This window comes from Rhinichthys klamathensis, unplaced genomic scaffold (assembly GCF_029890125.1).
Source record: "Rhinichthys klamathensis goyatoka isolate OS25496 unplaced genomic scaffold, OSU_Roscu_1.1 h1tg000123l_1, whole genome shotgun sequence".
NCBI lineage: Eukaryota > Metazoa > Chordata > Actinopteri > Cypriniformes > Leuciscidae > Rhinichthys > Rhinichthys klamathensis.
Genome location: NW_026606660.1, coordinates 2,853,086 through 2,866,261, shown reverse-complemented (window position 1 = coordinate 2,866,261; position 13,176 = coordinate 2,853,086). Strand labels below are relative to the sequence as shown.

Below are 13,176 nucleotides of genomic sequence, written 5' to 3'. Positions count from 1 at the left end.
TAGGCCTACTTATATATGGTCAGGAAAAGTCGTGTCAATAATGTTATTTCTATTCAGATTTCTTGCATCTCTCTCTATTATTTTTTTCTCAGTTCAGATGGGCTTTATTGACATGAGTGTTTCTAGAACCTTTGTTCCCACAACATCAAAATCATTTTTTTTTCCAAATCTTTGAACAGTATGCAATAATTGTATTATGAACAGTAATTGGTATGAAGATTGATATCATTATTTTTATCATTATCATTACTCTGTGGTAACTAAGATCTTTTAAATATGAAATTTTAAAATTAGAGAGTAGAACATGTTCAACTAAATGTTCCTTATTTAATTCACTTCTCTTTCTCTCTCTTAGGAGTCAGTGATGATGTTGTCCATGTGTTTGTCCATCCATTGAAGTGGTTCACGTCATGATCAAATTTGTTTTTGTGTGTGTTCAAGTTCAGTTGTTACATATTATTTTGTAAAATATTTTGTGTGTTCAATTTCAGTTGTTATATATTATTTTATAAAAGATTTTGTGTGTTCAAGTTCAAGTGTTATATATTATTTTGTAAAATACACAATCTTAAATCTACCCCCTGAGTCATCCTTGTCTTCCCTCTGTACTTGAAAATGTGGTCCATCGAGTGACTGAAAAGGCTATAACATGATTCCTTGTTTATTTTACTTGAGTTATATTATAGTATGCTACTTAGACCCAATTTCTCAACATTCCTAGGAACCTGGTTTAATTGCAATAAAGAAAGTAGTATTTGGGTGTAATAAAACTTTTTTAAAAACTCTAATGTAGTTAAAACTGGGTGGAGATACTGCCTTGGTGGCACTTTTTTCGTTCCTCCAAACTAGGGTCCTGGAAATGCGTTCCTGGGACTGCGGTTCTCCGACTCGGTAGGTGGCGCTGTCACAAAAAAACTAGGGTCCTAGAAATGCGGTCCTAGAAGTGGGGTCCTGAAAATGCAGCCTCCGGGACTGCAGGCAGATAATATTGGACTGACTTCCAGAAACAAGAAAGTAAACAAACAGGCTACCGAAGTGGTGTGTTAGCTAATGCTAATTCCAGTACTAACTTGGTTGCTGAAGCACCGCCATTATCACTCGCTAGCATTTATCTTTTTCCGTGTCATATAGTCCCTCAAGGAAACACAATAAAAGCAGGAATATTGTCATAGTTCCACGAACCTTTCCTCTATTGCATAATTCCACCTAGCGGCACCAATACCATCATCTCTCGTTCGCTTCTGTGCTCCTATTGGTCAACGCCACAGATCTGATGGAACCAGTCGAGGAGGAACGAAAAAATGAAACATGCCAGACTTTCTGTCGTAACGTTGTGAAATGCCACAAATGTGGCTTCGTTTGTCGCCCACTGACAGACTATACGAGATAAAACAATTGATTCGTTCATGGCGACACTCTGAACCCGGCATAACCATTACAACACTCTCTTTGTAATAACATTCAAGACCACAGGACGTATTTTACAGAAATGTGACTGACAACTGACTGCTAAACTAAAGCTTGAAGTTCTATAGGCTATACTCTAAACTTGAGTGGATATTTTTAAGGAACCACTCATACCACAAGGCAACAGGCAACATCTTAAGTAACAGATTTTTGGAGAAGAAGGTCACAAAGAATTGAATTGCCCAATACAGCAACAATATATCAAATGATGCATGTTGCAGCCAAAAATATTATGGCTAACTTGGTTTCATACTGTACATAATGTATTCATATCTGTTCAAATTTTTTCTAAACATCCATCCATCCATCCATCCATTTTTTATACCTGTGTATCCTATAGACCTTATGTAGCCCTGCCCCTTTTCAGCGCTGCGCCAGTTGTCTTTTGTCTTCCGGTCTGTATTTTCACAGCGATCTTGTGTATTTATGAATGAACGGCTCGTTTTAAAATCTTCCCGGTCTACTCTATACCGGCGTGACTTCGATCTTCAACCAGATGGAACTGGATATTATTCTGATTGTTCCAAACCAATCTGACTTCTGACCTGTAATGCTGCCTGAATCATAATCATACACTGTTCGTTCGTCGGCCAGAGGAGAACTGGCCCCCCGACTGAGCCTGGGTTCCCCCAAGGTTTTTATTCTCCACTCTGCCACTGATGGGAGTTGTTCCACCTTTGTTGCCACTGGCTTGGCTTGCTTAGTTGGGGACATTCAATTTGACAATTAATTTAATATTCAACAATAGTATTGATCTGCCTGCATTGACACTATTATACAAGAACTGAACTGAGCTGGACGATGACATCACGGTTTACTCCAGAGCAGCTACCGGTATATATAAATTAACTAAATTAATAACTTTTTTTAAAACAAAAATGAACCATCACTGAACTTACTTAAGCTGGACTGTGATGCTATTTTCTTCTGGAAACAAACTTTTTTGCATTATTTTTCTGTTATCTATGTAAAGCTGCTTTGAAACAATCTTTATTGTAAAAAGCGCTGTATAAATAAATGTGACTTGACTACTGACATTTGTTAAGACATCTGCTTTAAACATTACAATCCTCGTGATAACTTTAATTATTCAATATGTAATATCCTTGAACTCTTGAACATGTATATGTATACAAAATGTTTGAAACTGAGAGTGATCATGTTCAAATGTTTTTTTCTTCTTCATTGGTTTTTAAAAATGGCTTACTTGTTTAGAATTGAACCTGTCAGGGGTATTTCCCTGTCTTCAACAGATCCTGGGATAGGCTCCAGTGCTCCCTGTGACTCTACCTTGGTGCAGCCATCTTTAGAATATTGTCTTTGAACTTCCTTTTTTTGCGGTCACTCTGTATATTTCTATGGCATTGCTGTCCAGGAGTAATTAGCTTTAGAAGTGGATTTACTTAATGCAAAGTTAACTGGTCATTTTTGTACTCTCTAAAAAAAGAGATTTTCTCAGAAAAAATATGTGATGTTGACAAGAACCATGCTTTTTGCAACTATGACAAGGTGGTGCAACAGACTTCGGACTGTAATATTATATATCCTGTATTAACTGCACATCTTTGTCAGGAGCAACAGGAGTGACAGTTGGTAAGCAGCTCTACCCATTTTAAAAATATTCTCTTGATCGCACCTCCTGTTTCTTAAGCTGAATCTATGACCCTTGGTGCTCATCTCAGATACTCGAAACGCCAGTGTCAGGCAGCATCACTTAAATCACTTTCTTTTTGAACACTTACTTCCATGAATCTCTTCACCACAGAAACCCCATTCATCTGACCTGGAATCTTCAGAAACTATTAACGGGATGGTGTTTTAAAGAACCAAATAAAAAGGCACCTTTTTAGTGAAGAGCAGTAGCCATTACAACCAGGCAAAAGTAAAGAGTGGACAACTCCCAGGCAGAGGATCTTCGTTTGTTGTGAAAATGCAGAGGGCTGCCCCGGTGTTAATTAAACATTTTTCCCAAAAGTGCATCCTTGGCTGAGAACGAATGAAGCATTTATGTTTGGAGAAGCATTCTCTCTGTATGAGCGACCCTCCTCAAGTGGTTGATATATCAAAACTTGAACTGATAGATACAAGAATAGCATGCCATTGGTGTCTTTATGTGCCCCGTCCAGCTCATTTGAAGTGTTTCAGTCGTCAGGCTTTGGCAAGGGATATATCTTAATAGTTTGACCACAAGGGTCTATCATCTCCATTCTTGCTCTGAAGGTCTTTGAGGGAGCCCTCTGAGTGGTCATAATAGGGCTCCCACCGCACAAAGATTCACAACAGGATGAGAGAAAAGGATTTTTGTACCAGCAAAGAGCTTCATGAATACATTGCTAGTCAAACCAGCTACTTTAGATTAATATGGAATCTGAAAGGAGTGATGAGTCCAATTTATTTATGTGTATTCGTCACACTGTGGCATTGCTCTCAAGAGCAAGGATAACATGAGGCTAATCTCAGTCTTTTACCCGTAAAGTGGTGGCCAACAAAAACCTGTGGTAATGTATTCCTCCACTGATTGATGGTCGCTCCCTCTGTATTTAACAAAACCATCATTGTGATGGAAGGATTCTAGGCCGCCCACAATAAAATCTTTAAGAGTCTTTTCAGTTGTCTGTAAGAATACAGGGGTTAGTTTCAGAAGATGCTTCACGATCATCCCTGCATGAAACATTACAGAAAAAATAAAATACATTTCATTTGTGCAGGCCTACATATTGTGAGAGATAAATAACATTACATATATACATTTGTCTTTTAAATACAAATTAGATCCTGTGATAAAATGTATTTTTATAATAAGACCTGTTTAATTAAGGCAATAACAACAAAAAGGTTCATTAGAAAAACGTGCCTTTTCTCCCAACATATTGGCATCCGTTATTGTGGATGCCAGTTTCTTCGCTAAATTTAAGCTTTTTCCAAGGATATGCAACCTGCATATTCTTGGCAAAAGGTATCTTAAATGTTGCGAATTATAAAGCTATTTCTTCATTGCAAGCAAATAAAATGTAGGCTAAAGTTCATTAATTGCATTGATGTTTTATTTAATATAGCCTATCATCACAAATATTGACCCGTGTAATTTAAATGACCATTTTCTATTTAAGCACCAGACAAATTATTACTCTTAGCATTGTGAAATCTGTAATAGGCCTCCTTTAATTACTACTAAGGCTTAACTTATTTATTACGTCTGCCAATTAATTATTAATTACCCATATTCGGAATAACTTTATTAAACGCACACTGTGATTAGCGTTGAAATGGGACTTGACGAGAAGCTATAAGCTATAAGCTATGTATGCCATGGGTTCACACCTCAGGCCCTGTTTACATTTAGTATTAAGATGCGTTTTGATCAATCGGATCACAAGTTAATGAGGGAGACCAACGCGCTATCGCTTCCCGTAATGTTTACGCTTTAGGTCAGTATATGCGGAGAGTAGGCGGTCTTCTGTGGCTGTTCGAGCGCATCCAACCACATGAGAGTCTACACTACCTTCCTAAGCAATGCCTCTGGAAGTGGTCGAAACATTTTGGTCCCTGTTTACACCTGTATTTAGTGTCGTCCACTTGTGATGCGTCAAAAACGCATCTTAATACCAGGTGTAAACAGGGCCTGACATGTTTTGAGCTTGTGCACTATCTACCACTTCCAGAGGTAGTCGAAAACGCATTTGAACGGATTGCTTTCGTAGTGTAAACGCACATGTGGTCGAATGCCTTCATGAGATCAGGTTGTATCTTCAGAGCAGAAACGAAAGGTGCTGCTCTCCGTGTAGCCTATTTTCCGTCATCTCGGGTGGCGTTTAAATTGCGTGAGCTTATTTCGCCCGTTAGATTGAAATATTTGAAAAATCCCACATTGACCTGCCCATAGACTATAGATAAAACTGCACAGAAGAGGTTGAAAGTGATCAAAAGAGACGGATTTAAATACCAGGTGACAGGTGTCTGGTCCAATCGACCAAAACGCATCTTAATACCAGGTGTAAACAGGGCCTCGAGTAGACCACGAATGAGACCCGAGTCCTCTGACCTCGGATATCAACAATTGCAGAGGGTATCTTAAGTAAACGGGATTTCCACCGACAGAACATACCACATCTGCTCTTTTGGCCGTGCAACATCATGGCAACCAAGAGATTTATTAGAGATTTCTGGCAGAGACATTCTTAGCCGCAGGTTTACAAAAGCCATGTGAATAAACTTTTTTTTGTTGGCTATTTGATATAATAAACAGCTTAGAACAATTCACAGCCTAAGTGTATCACAACGACACAGAAGGTAGTAATAGCACTTCGGTCAATAGTGTAGCATGAATCGGTGAATACGGATCAGCTAAAAGCGCTCTTATGAGGCAACCATGTTTGCTCTCATGACCAATTTATTGCCGACGAACATATGGCCAATATTTTGTCTCACGTCATTGCAGGGGGAAAACAAACATCATGCAATGTTAGTAGCAAATCTAAGGCAGAGCCACTTCGCCAGCTATGCAAACGTACTTGGACAATATCAGAAGAGTGCTTGCTCCCCGGGTATATAAAGCACATCAGGCTTATCGGTGCGTGCACTCCTTACTTTCATTTGGAGATGTTTCATTAACTGTGCGGTGTCTTAACGCAAGCTGCACCACTTACCCTCTTCCGTCAGCCGCCAGGTGAGCCTTTATTACTATCACTCGACCTCTCCACGTACAGTGCGTTAGGTAGGCTGTGCAAAGATTAAATGTGTGTGTGTGTGTGTGTGTGTGTGTGTGTGTGTGTGTGTGTGTGTGTGTTTGTGTTTGAGCTCGTGCTTGCGCACGCGCACGCACTTATGCGAGTTCTATTAAAAGCAAGTAACTTGTAATGTTTCGTGCGGTGCAGGCCTACTTTCTTATATGAAAAAGCTAGCTTTGGATATGAAATCTTGCATAACTACATATTGCATTGTATAGGGTAAGCCTATGCACTCTTGCCATATTAAATAAAAGAAACAATTCATTATTCATTATTATTATTCGTTTATTACCATTATTACCATTATTATTATTTTTTTGTATTATATTTTGTTATTGTTATTTATTTGCTTCTATTTTGTATAATTTGTTTCTGTCGTTTATCATCTGTTAATATTTCAATGTATTTTAGATAAGTTGAGCGTGAACGTTTTTTTTCTTTTCTTCAGGCTATACGCATTTGTACCGGTAGAGTTCGCCCGAGTATCAAAAATGTCTCTTCGGTGCCCATCTCCTCCATCACCCTCTGTGAAAATCATATGAATGGATGCAAGTATAATTTGTTGGTGTGAACGAAAGAAATCTCGCTCTGAAACATGCACTAGGCTATGTCTAACTTCACGTAGCTATGCGTAAAGCAGGGACAGTTTATTTCAATTAATCTATAATTAATTTCAAACGGATTGCAAAAATAGAAGAAACAGTCCCAGTGGACTTTGAGATACAGAGAAAAGACGTGATTAAAATGATAATCCTTAAACCAATTTGTTTTGGGTACGCTGATAAAGGTGCCAGGATGGAGAATTTAACACTATGCGCCATGAAATTCGCCGTTACAAATAAACTGGTAGTTAAACAAATGAAGGCATGTCCCTGGGCCATGGGCACCATGTTAATCTCCTTGTGACATGTTTAATCATTAGAGGCTCTGAGACGAATAAAGGCGCAGCGTTTGCCCTGCAGTGAGGAGAATCAGACCAGCTCCAAACGATCTGTGCTGCGGGGCATTTTCTTGGGGCAGCAGCTCTAAGTCGCACAAACCACCAGACTTATTTTTATACCAACATTTCCCTTTTATGGCCTTTTAATCGCAGGGGAAAAGCAGAAAATCGCTCTTGTCAGTTTATACATTTATCATGAGCACCTAGAGGGAAACAGGGTTACATTTATCAAAGCTTAACTGCTCGCCCAAGGCATCGGAATACGCTGAAATTCGTCGATTAAAGCAAGAAATGATCAACGTTATTATACTCTCCTAGCCTTCTGGCAGCATTAGGATTTTCTTTTTAATCAAGCGTATAAAGGTCTTTTTTAAAGGTCCCCCCCCCCAAACAATAGCTTCCATAAACTGACAGATTCAGACATTTTAACATTCTCTTTTGTTAAAAGGAATTAATTAAAGGATGTTTAACATTTGCTGTTTTATCGTCGTATTATGAAACATTGTTTTTCTAAATAAATCTTAAGGATGTTAAATACAATCCCAGATTGCAGTGAACGTCAGTTGTTTCCTCGTAAATTCAACAAACCGGTTAGTCTATGTTGCTTTTTTATTTTAACAGCATATAGCTTGTAAAACATGCATACGCTGCTACTATATATATATAAATGGTTATCAGGAGTAGCAGCGTATGCATGTTTTACAAGATGTATTAATAATAATTTCAATAATAATGTGATGCTGCAGACATTATTTTCTCGTTTTTTTCCTTTTTTGTATTGTTTGTAAAGCGAATAGGTCTATAATACACCGAAATACCATGTAAATTGTGCACTGCTTGCTCAAAAAAATAGTTATTATTACAATATGAAAATGTATTATTATTATTATTGTTGTTGTTATTGTTGATATGTCTATTTTTTACCTGAAATTTATGACAGCATTTTATCATCCCTATAACAAATCTGACACTAATGTTCACAACTCATAAAAGGACATCAAGTAGGCTACTGAAACATTTGGACAGAAAAGACGGATGTCAACACCTCTGAAAATGCTCATCGGGAATTACACTAGACTAAACTAAAATCAGTGCTCTAAGATATAGTGTCGCTCCTCTTTCAGTCTACGCGTAAAGACCAACAGTCTGTTTGAGCTACCTGCAAAAGTAAACAGGTAAACAGAAGGAAATGGCTCTTGAAGTGAAGTATAGCCACTCAGCTTGTGCACATTTACTTCTCCTTACCGAACTCCTCTGTTCAATTGTTCAAACACATTCCCAAATCACTGGCCACAGACTAACCACGAGCCCTGCCATCGATTGCGGAGTGTGTTGTTCTGGTTACATGGGTACAGAATAGAGACTGGCTCATTAATTAGTACCTTGTTTACCAATTCTGTCACCAGCCTATAACATGCTGGAAATAAAATTCTCAATAGCATCAATGCCGATAAAAGAGATCAGCCTAACAGTAACCGTTTATATAGTGTTTAGAGTAAATCGGCGTATTTGAGAGGCTCTCGTCATTTATCATTTCATGGTTACAGTGATGTGTTCAGTAACCTGTCTCTGCTGCATGGGAAGGGAAGGCTGGGAGAATGACCTTGCGAAAAGCGTTCACTGTTCGACTTTGCTCCATGGCCCGTCCAGTTCAATGCTTCCATTGTCCGATTTTTCTGTCGCTGCATGATTAATTCTACGTGAAACTCTGGTTAAGTATTTACCTATCAGGTAACTGATTATAGAAAAGATCAAAAGCTGACAAATATGCTTGTTTATTCGTGTGGTTTTTTTTTTCTTCATTTCATGAACAATTCTTCGATGCAATTGCTGATATTGTAAATAAATCTAGTTTTTCACTTCTATATTTTAGCAAAAAACGGGGAACTAACAGTCATTAGTGACTTACAGTGTTAAAACATAAACAGCAATAATCTATAATTTCAACACATAATAAATAAAAAAAATAGATCACATAAAGAAATAATTAAATCTAATTTGTACCCTACTTATCACCAATCTTCCAGTCAGTGTGTAGGCAATATGCTTGCATGCGCGCGTGCAAAAGAGAAATTGCGCGTAGAATGTGCTTGCTTTTGCCGCTTGTGTGTGTGTGTGTGTGTGTGTGTGTGTGTGTGTGTGTGTGTGTGTGTGTGTGTGTGTGTGTGTGTGTGTGTGTGTGTGTGTGTGTGAGAGAGAGAGAGAGAGAGAGAGAGAGAGAGAGAGAGAGAGAGAGAGAGAGAGAGAGAGAGAGAGAGAGAGAGAGAGAGAGAGAGAGAGAGAGAGAGAGAGAGAGAGAGAGAGATGAAGGACTTTCCTTGATATTGTGAAGGGGTACAGAAATGAATGAAGAGATAGTCCATTGAAAGCAGTGAATGCCATGACAACTAGGAACAACCTCAGATTTATTCCAAACAGTTAGAACGTATTGTACAGGGGCGTCAATCATCTATTATTTTGGCCCTTAAATAAATGCAAAAACTACGGCCGGACAAAGGCTTCCAACAGGAGCCGGACATTTGTCTACATTTCCCCTATTGTCTGCAGCTTAGCAATCGGTTTGTATTTGTGTTTGCCCGGGTTCGACCACCCAGGATGAGCAGAGGACTGGCTAGAAACGTGCAACATTGTCACCCACATCACATACTAGATAGGAGGCAAAGAGGCAAAAAAGAAAAGATAGGACAGAGGGTTGAAAAGAAGAGGCAAAATACACAACAATAATGCTTCACTTTTTGTATATACTGCGGACAACCGAAAAAAGCAATACAAAACAGAAAATAAATCAGAAATTTGTTTAAAAGTAAAATGTCGTTTATGTGATTTAAACAGTTTTGTTTATCCTCATAATACTTTCGGTTGTCTTTGGAAGACGATGATAACATACTAGTAATATTTTGCTTTTAAAAATGCGCTATAAATCATTTTACAAATTATGAAAAATTATAACGCCATAAATTCTGGAATATTAATAAGAAACTAATAAGCATCATCCAAAAAAAGAAGAAAGAAAAGATCATTAAATGTTCTTTTTCCGTTTCGTCCTTTTTTTTTTTTTTTTTTTTTGATGGCTTAATCATGTCCAGTGAACGACCCTTCTCGTTAATCCCGAACCAAAATATTGACCTACATAAATTAGTCTGTAGCACTTGAGGCGTTTTCGTTGCCCTATTTTAAATAAACAATTGTTTAAAACAACAGATATTATCGTTCTAAATTTAAGATCCAAACATCATTTTCACTAGGTAATTCGTTTATATCTGCGTTTTAAGTTACTACAATTGGAATACTTTATGTATAGGTTTTGTCCATTTCCAGTTCAAGAAGGCCTATGATGTGTATAAAGCTACTCGGAGGTTCTTTGTATGTAAATAGGGTGTAAAAAGGCCCTCCCCATCTTTGTAATTAATTGACACGTTATACCACTCATCATGTGCTGAAGCACCAATGGTATAGGCTAGGATCTCCCCAAAACCCACAATTTCACATCGGCAAACACTGTCTTCATCCACTTGACTCCCAAGACCCGCCCACACGTGGCCAACCTTTTTCGTTTTTAATGCTTTTTCACTGCAGGTTCATGTGTTGAGACCAACCTTATATGGACTGATCAGTCTGGTAATGGCTTATTTCCCCCTAACACCCAGCAGTAGCGCAATATCCATGAGCTAGATATACCACTTCAGTCACTTTGGCATTCTTCCTGGACTTACAGAACTGATTTCTCCGCTACTTTTTTTCCCCCCAAGCAACGGTTAACGACCGAGCCTCATGCGTCGACTTCAGTTTACTTCGCGCTGAAACGGCACCGATATCCTATTTTCAATAAATCGTCTGTGTTTTTTGTGTTTTTAAACAGAGGATTGCCAAACTGGTGCAGCAACTTTACTGCATCAAATGCCCCAGACCATGTCGTTGACCAACACAAAGACGGGCTTTTCAGTAAAGGACATTTTGGACCTCCCTGATACTAACGATGAAGAAGGATCTATCACCGGGAATGAGGAAGATACGGAGGTTTCCGAGGCGACTAAAACGCCTGGAGTGCGAGTGCAAAGTCCTTTAGAGAATGTTCCAAACCTGCCTTTAAAGAATCCATTTTATGATAATAGCGACAATCCTTATACCAGATGGCTCGCAACTACGGACAGCATCCAATACTCATGTAAGTAAAGCAACCTCACAAGAATTCACATGAGTTGAAACTCTCTTCGATTCTAAATCAGCGCTATTTTTTATACTGGTCATCTATTACAAATATTTGATTTAAATCATTATACGAAACCGCTGTGCTTGATATTGTAGATTTCCACTGTTGCGCTTCTCAAAAGGCGTAACCATGTGCCTCTGGATCGTGGTCATAACTGCGGTTAAATTAGCTACGTTGTTTTTTGTTTTAATAAATGCAGTTGAAATTGTCTAGATAGTTTCTGGAATAGTAGTTTATTTATTGACTCTTAGTTTTCCACTTTGTAAACTGTTGAATAGGCTACGGCAAAGCCATCGGCTCGGTTGGTTCACATACCCCATGATAATGTTGATTGAGGATAATGTTAATTCTGTAATATCATATTGTAATAACAAAAATAAATCTGATTGCCTTACTGGCTGTATTTATTAGTCCTTCTGCCCTAACTCAATGTTCTCCGAGAAATGTGTTAGTTTGTAAATTTGACAATAAGAAATGTCACCAACAAACACAATTCACAATGCAATGTATTTTATTTGATGTGGTATTAAATCTGTTTTTTTTTTCCTCTCTTTCTCTCTCTCTCTCTCTCTCTCTCTCTCTCTCTCTCTTTCTTTTTTTTTTTTTTTTTTCTTTTTTTCCTTGACCAGTACACGGCCTATCCGCAAACTCTCAAGACTCGTCTGCAAAATCTCCGGAACCTTCAGCTGACGAATCGCCGGACAACGATAAGGAAACTTCGAGCAACGGCAGCGACTCTGGTAAGAAGCGCAAAAGGAGGGTGCTCTTTTCCAAGGCACAAACTTACGAACTCGAGCGCCGGTTTAGGCAACAGAGATATCTGTCAGCCCCGGAGAGGGAGCATCTCGCCAGTTTGATCCGCCTGACTCCAACCCAAGTGAAAATCTGGTTCCAGAACCATCGATACAAAATGAAGAGAGCCCGGGCGGAGAAAGGTATGGAAGTGACCCATCTCCCTTCTCCTAGGCGAGTGGCCGTGCCTGTGTTAGTCAGAGATGGCAAACCCTGCCACACGCTAAAAGCTCAGGACTTGGCAGCTACTTTTCAGGCTGGAATTCCGTTCTCCGCATATAGCGCCCAGTCTCTCCAGCACATGCAATATAACGCGCATTACAGCGCCGCCACCACACCACAGTTCCCAGCACATCACTTGGTGCAAACGCAACAGTGGACTTGGTGAACAAACACTGACTTGCAAATGCAGGGCTGCATTTTAAAGACCGTGGTAAGGAGCTTTCCAAACAAAAATACAAGACTTTGCAGCTTGACCCTTTCTCACCAATTTATTTTGGGGATTGACGTGTGTGCGCCATGTTTACATGTTTTCGTTAAGAAAACCGGGTCAAGCCTCTCCCCAAATTTAAGAATGTTAAAGCTCTTGTGAAATTTTGTAAAAGTATGTTTGTGTGTTGTAGAAATGTTTTCCTTTTGTCCTTCGTGTTATAAGCACGTGCAAAAACCACTTTATGATTATAGAAAATTTTATTTCTTTCTTTTACAATGGACCGAATATATTTATGGCCATGAATAAACATTGGCAATCTTTAGCTTATTTCATTGGTTTGTTTTCTATGTAAATATTTTGTGATAATTGTTTGCAATATTATGTTTGACCGTTTAGCCTAAATATATCCGATATTTAGGGAAAATGGAACCTCAATTGTCGATAAACACCCCTCATGTTAATTTCAGAAAGAACGCGCGCTGGCGAGGGAGGTCTACAATTCTTTTTATTAAGACTTTTAATAAAAAATGATGTGGTTCAGAAATTCCGAAATGCTTTGCGTTTGGTCTCAATGATTTCGGCCTCATTTGCAAAATATGAGTCGTTC

The 13,176-nt window shown here is 38.6% G+C and overlaps 1 protein-coding gene across 1 annotated transcript; it reads left to right on the top strand.

The window, feature by feature from the left end:
- The first annotated feature begins 10,603 nt into the window (after positions 1–10,603).
- Positions 10,604–12,891, top strand: nkx2.2a (NK2 homeobox 2a). The gene is made up of 2 exons (XM_056255890.1): positions 10,604–11,299; positions 11,974–12,891. Exons 1-2 carry the CDS (start codon positions 11,032–11,034, stop codon positions 12,522–12,524), a joined length of 819 nt encoding a protein of 272 aa, XP_056111865.1. The 5' UTR covers positions 10,604–11,031; the 3' UTR covers positions 12,525–12,891.
- The last annotated feature ends 285 nt before the right edge of the window (positions 12,892–13,176 follow it).

What these genes read in the sequence shown, in the direction of transcription:
- nkx2.2a (XM_056255890.1), top strand. Translation starts at nt 11,032, where the DNA reads ATGCCCCAGACCATGTCGTTGACCAACACAAAGACGGGCTTTTCAGTA. An exon ending in GGACAGCATCCAATACTCAT is followed by an intron (nt 11,300 to 11,973) that starts GTAAGTAAAGCA and finishes TTCCTTGACCAG; the next exon opens with TACACGGCCTATCCGCAAAC.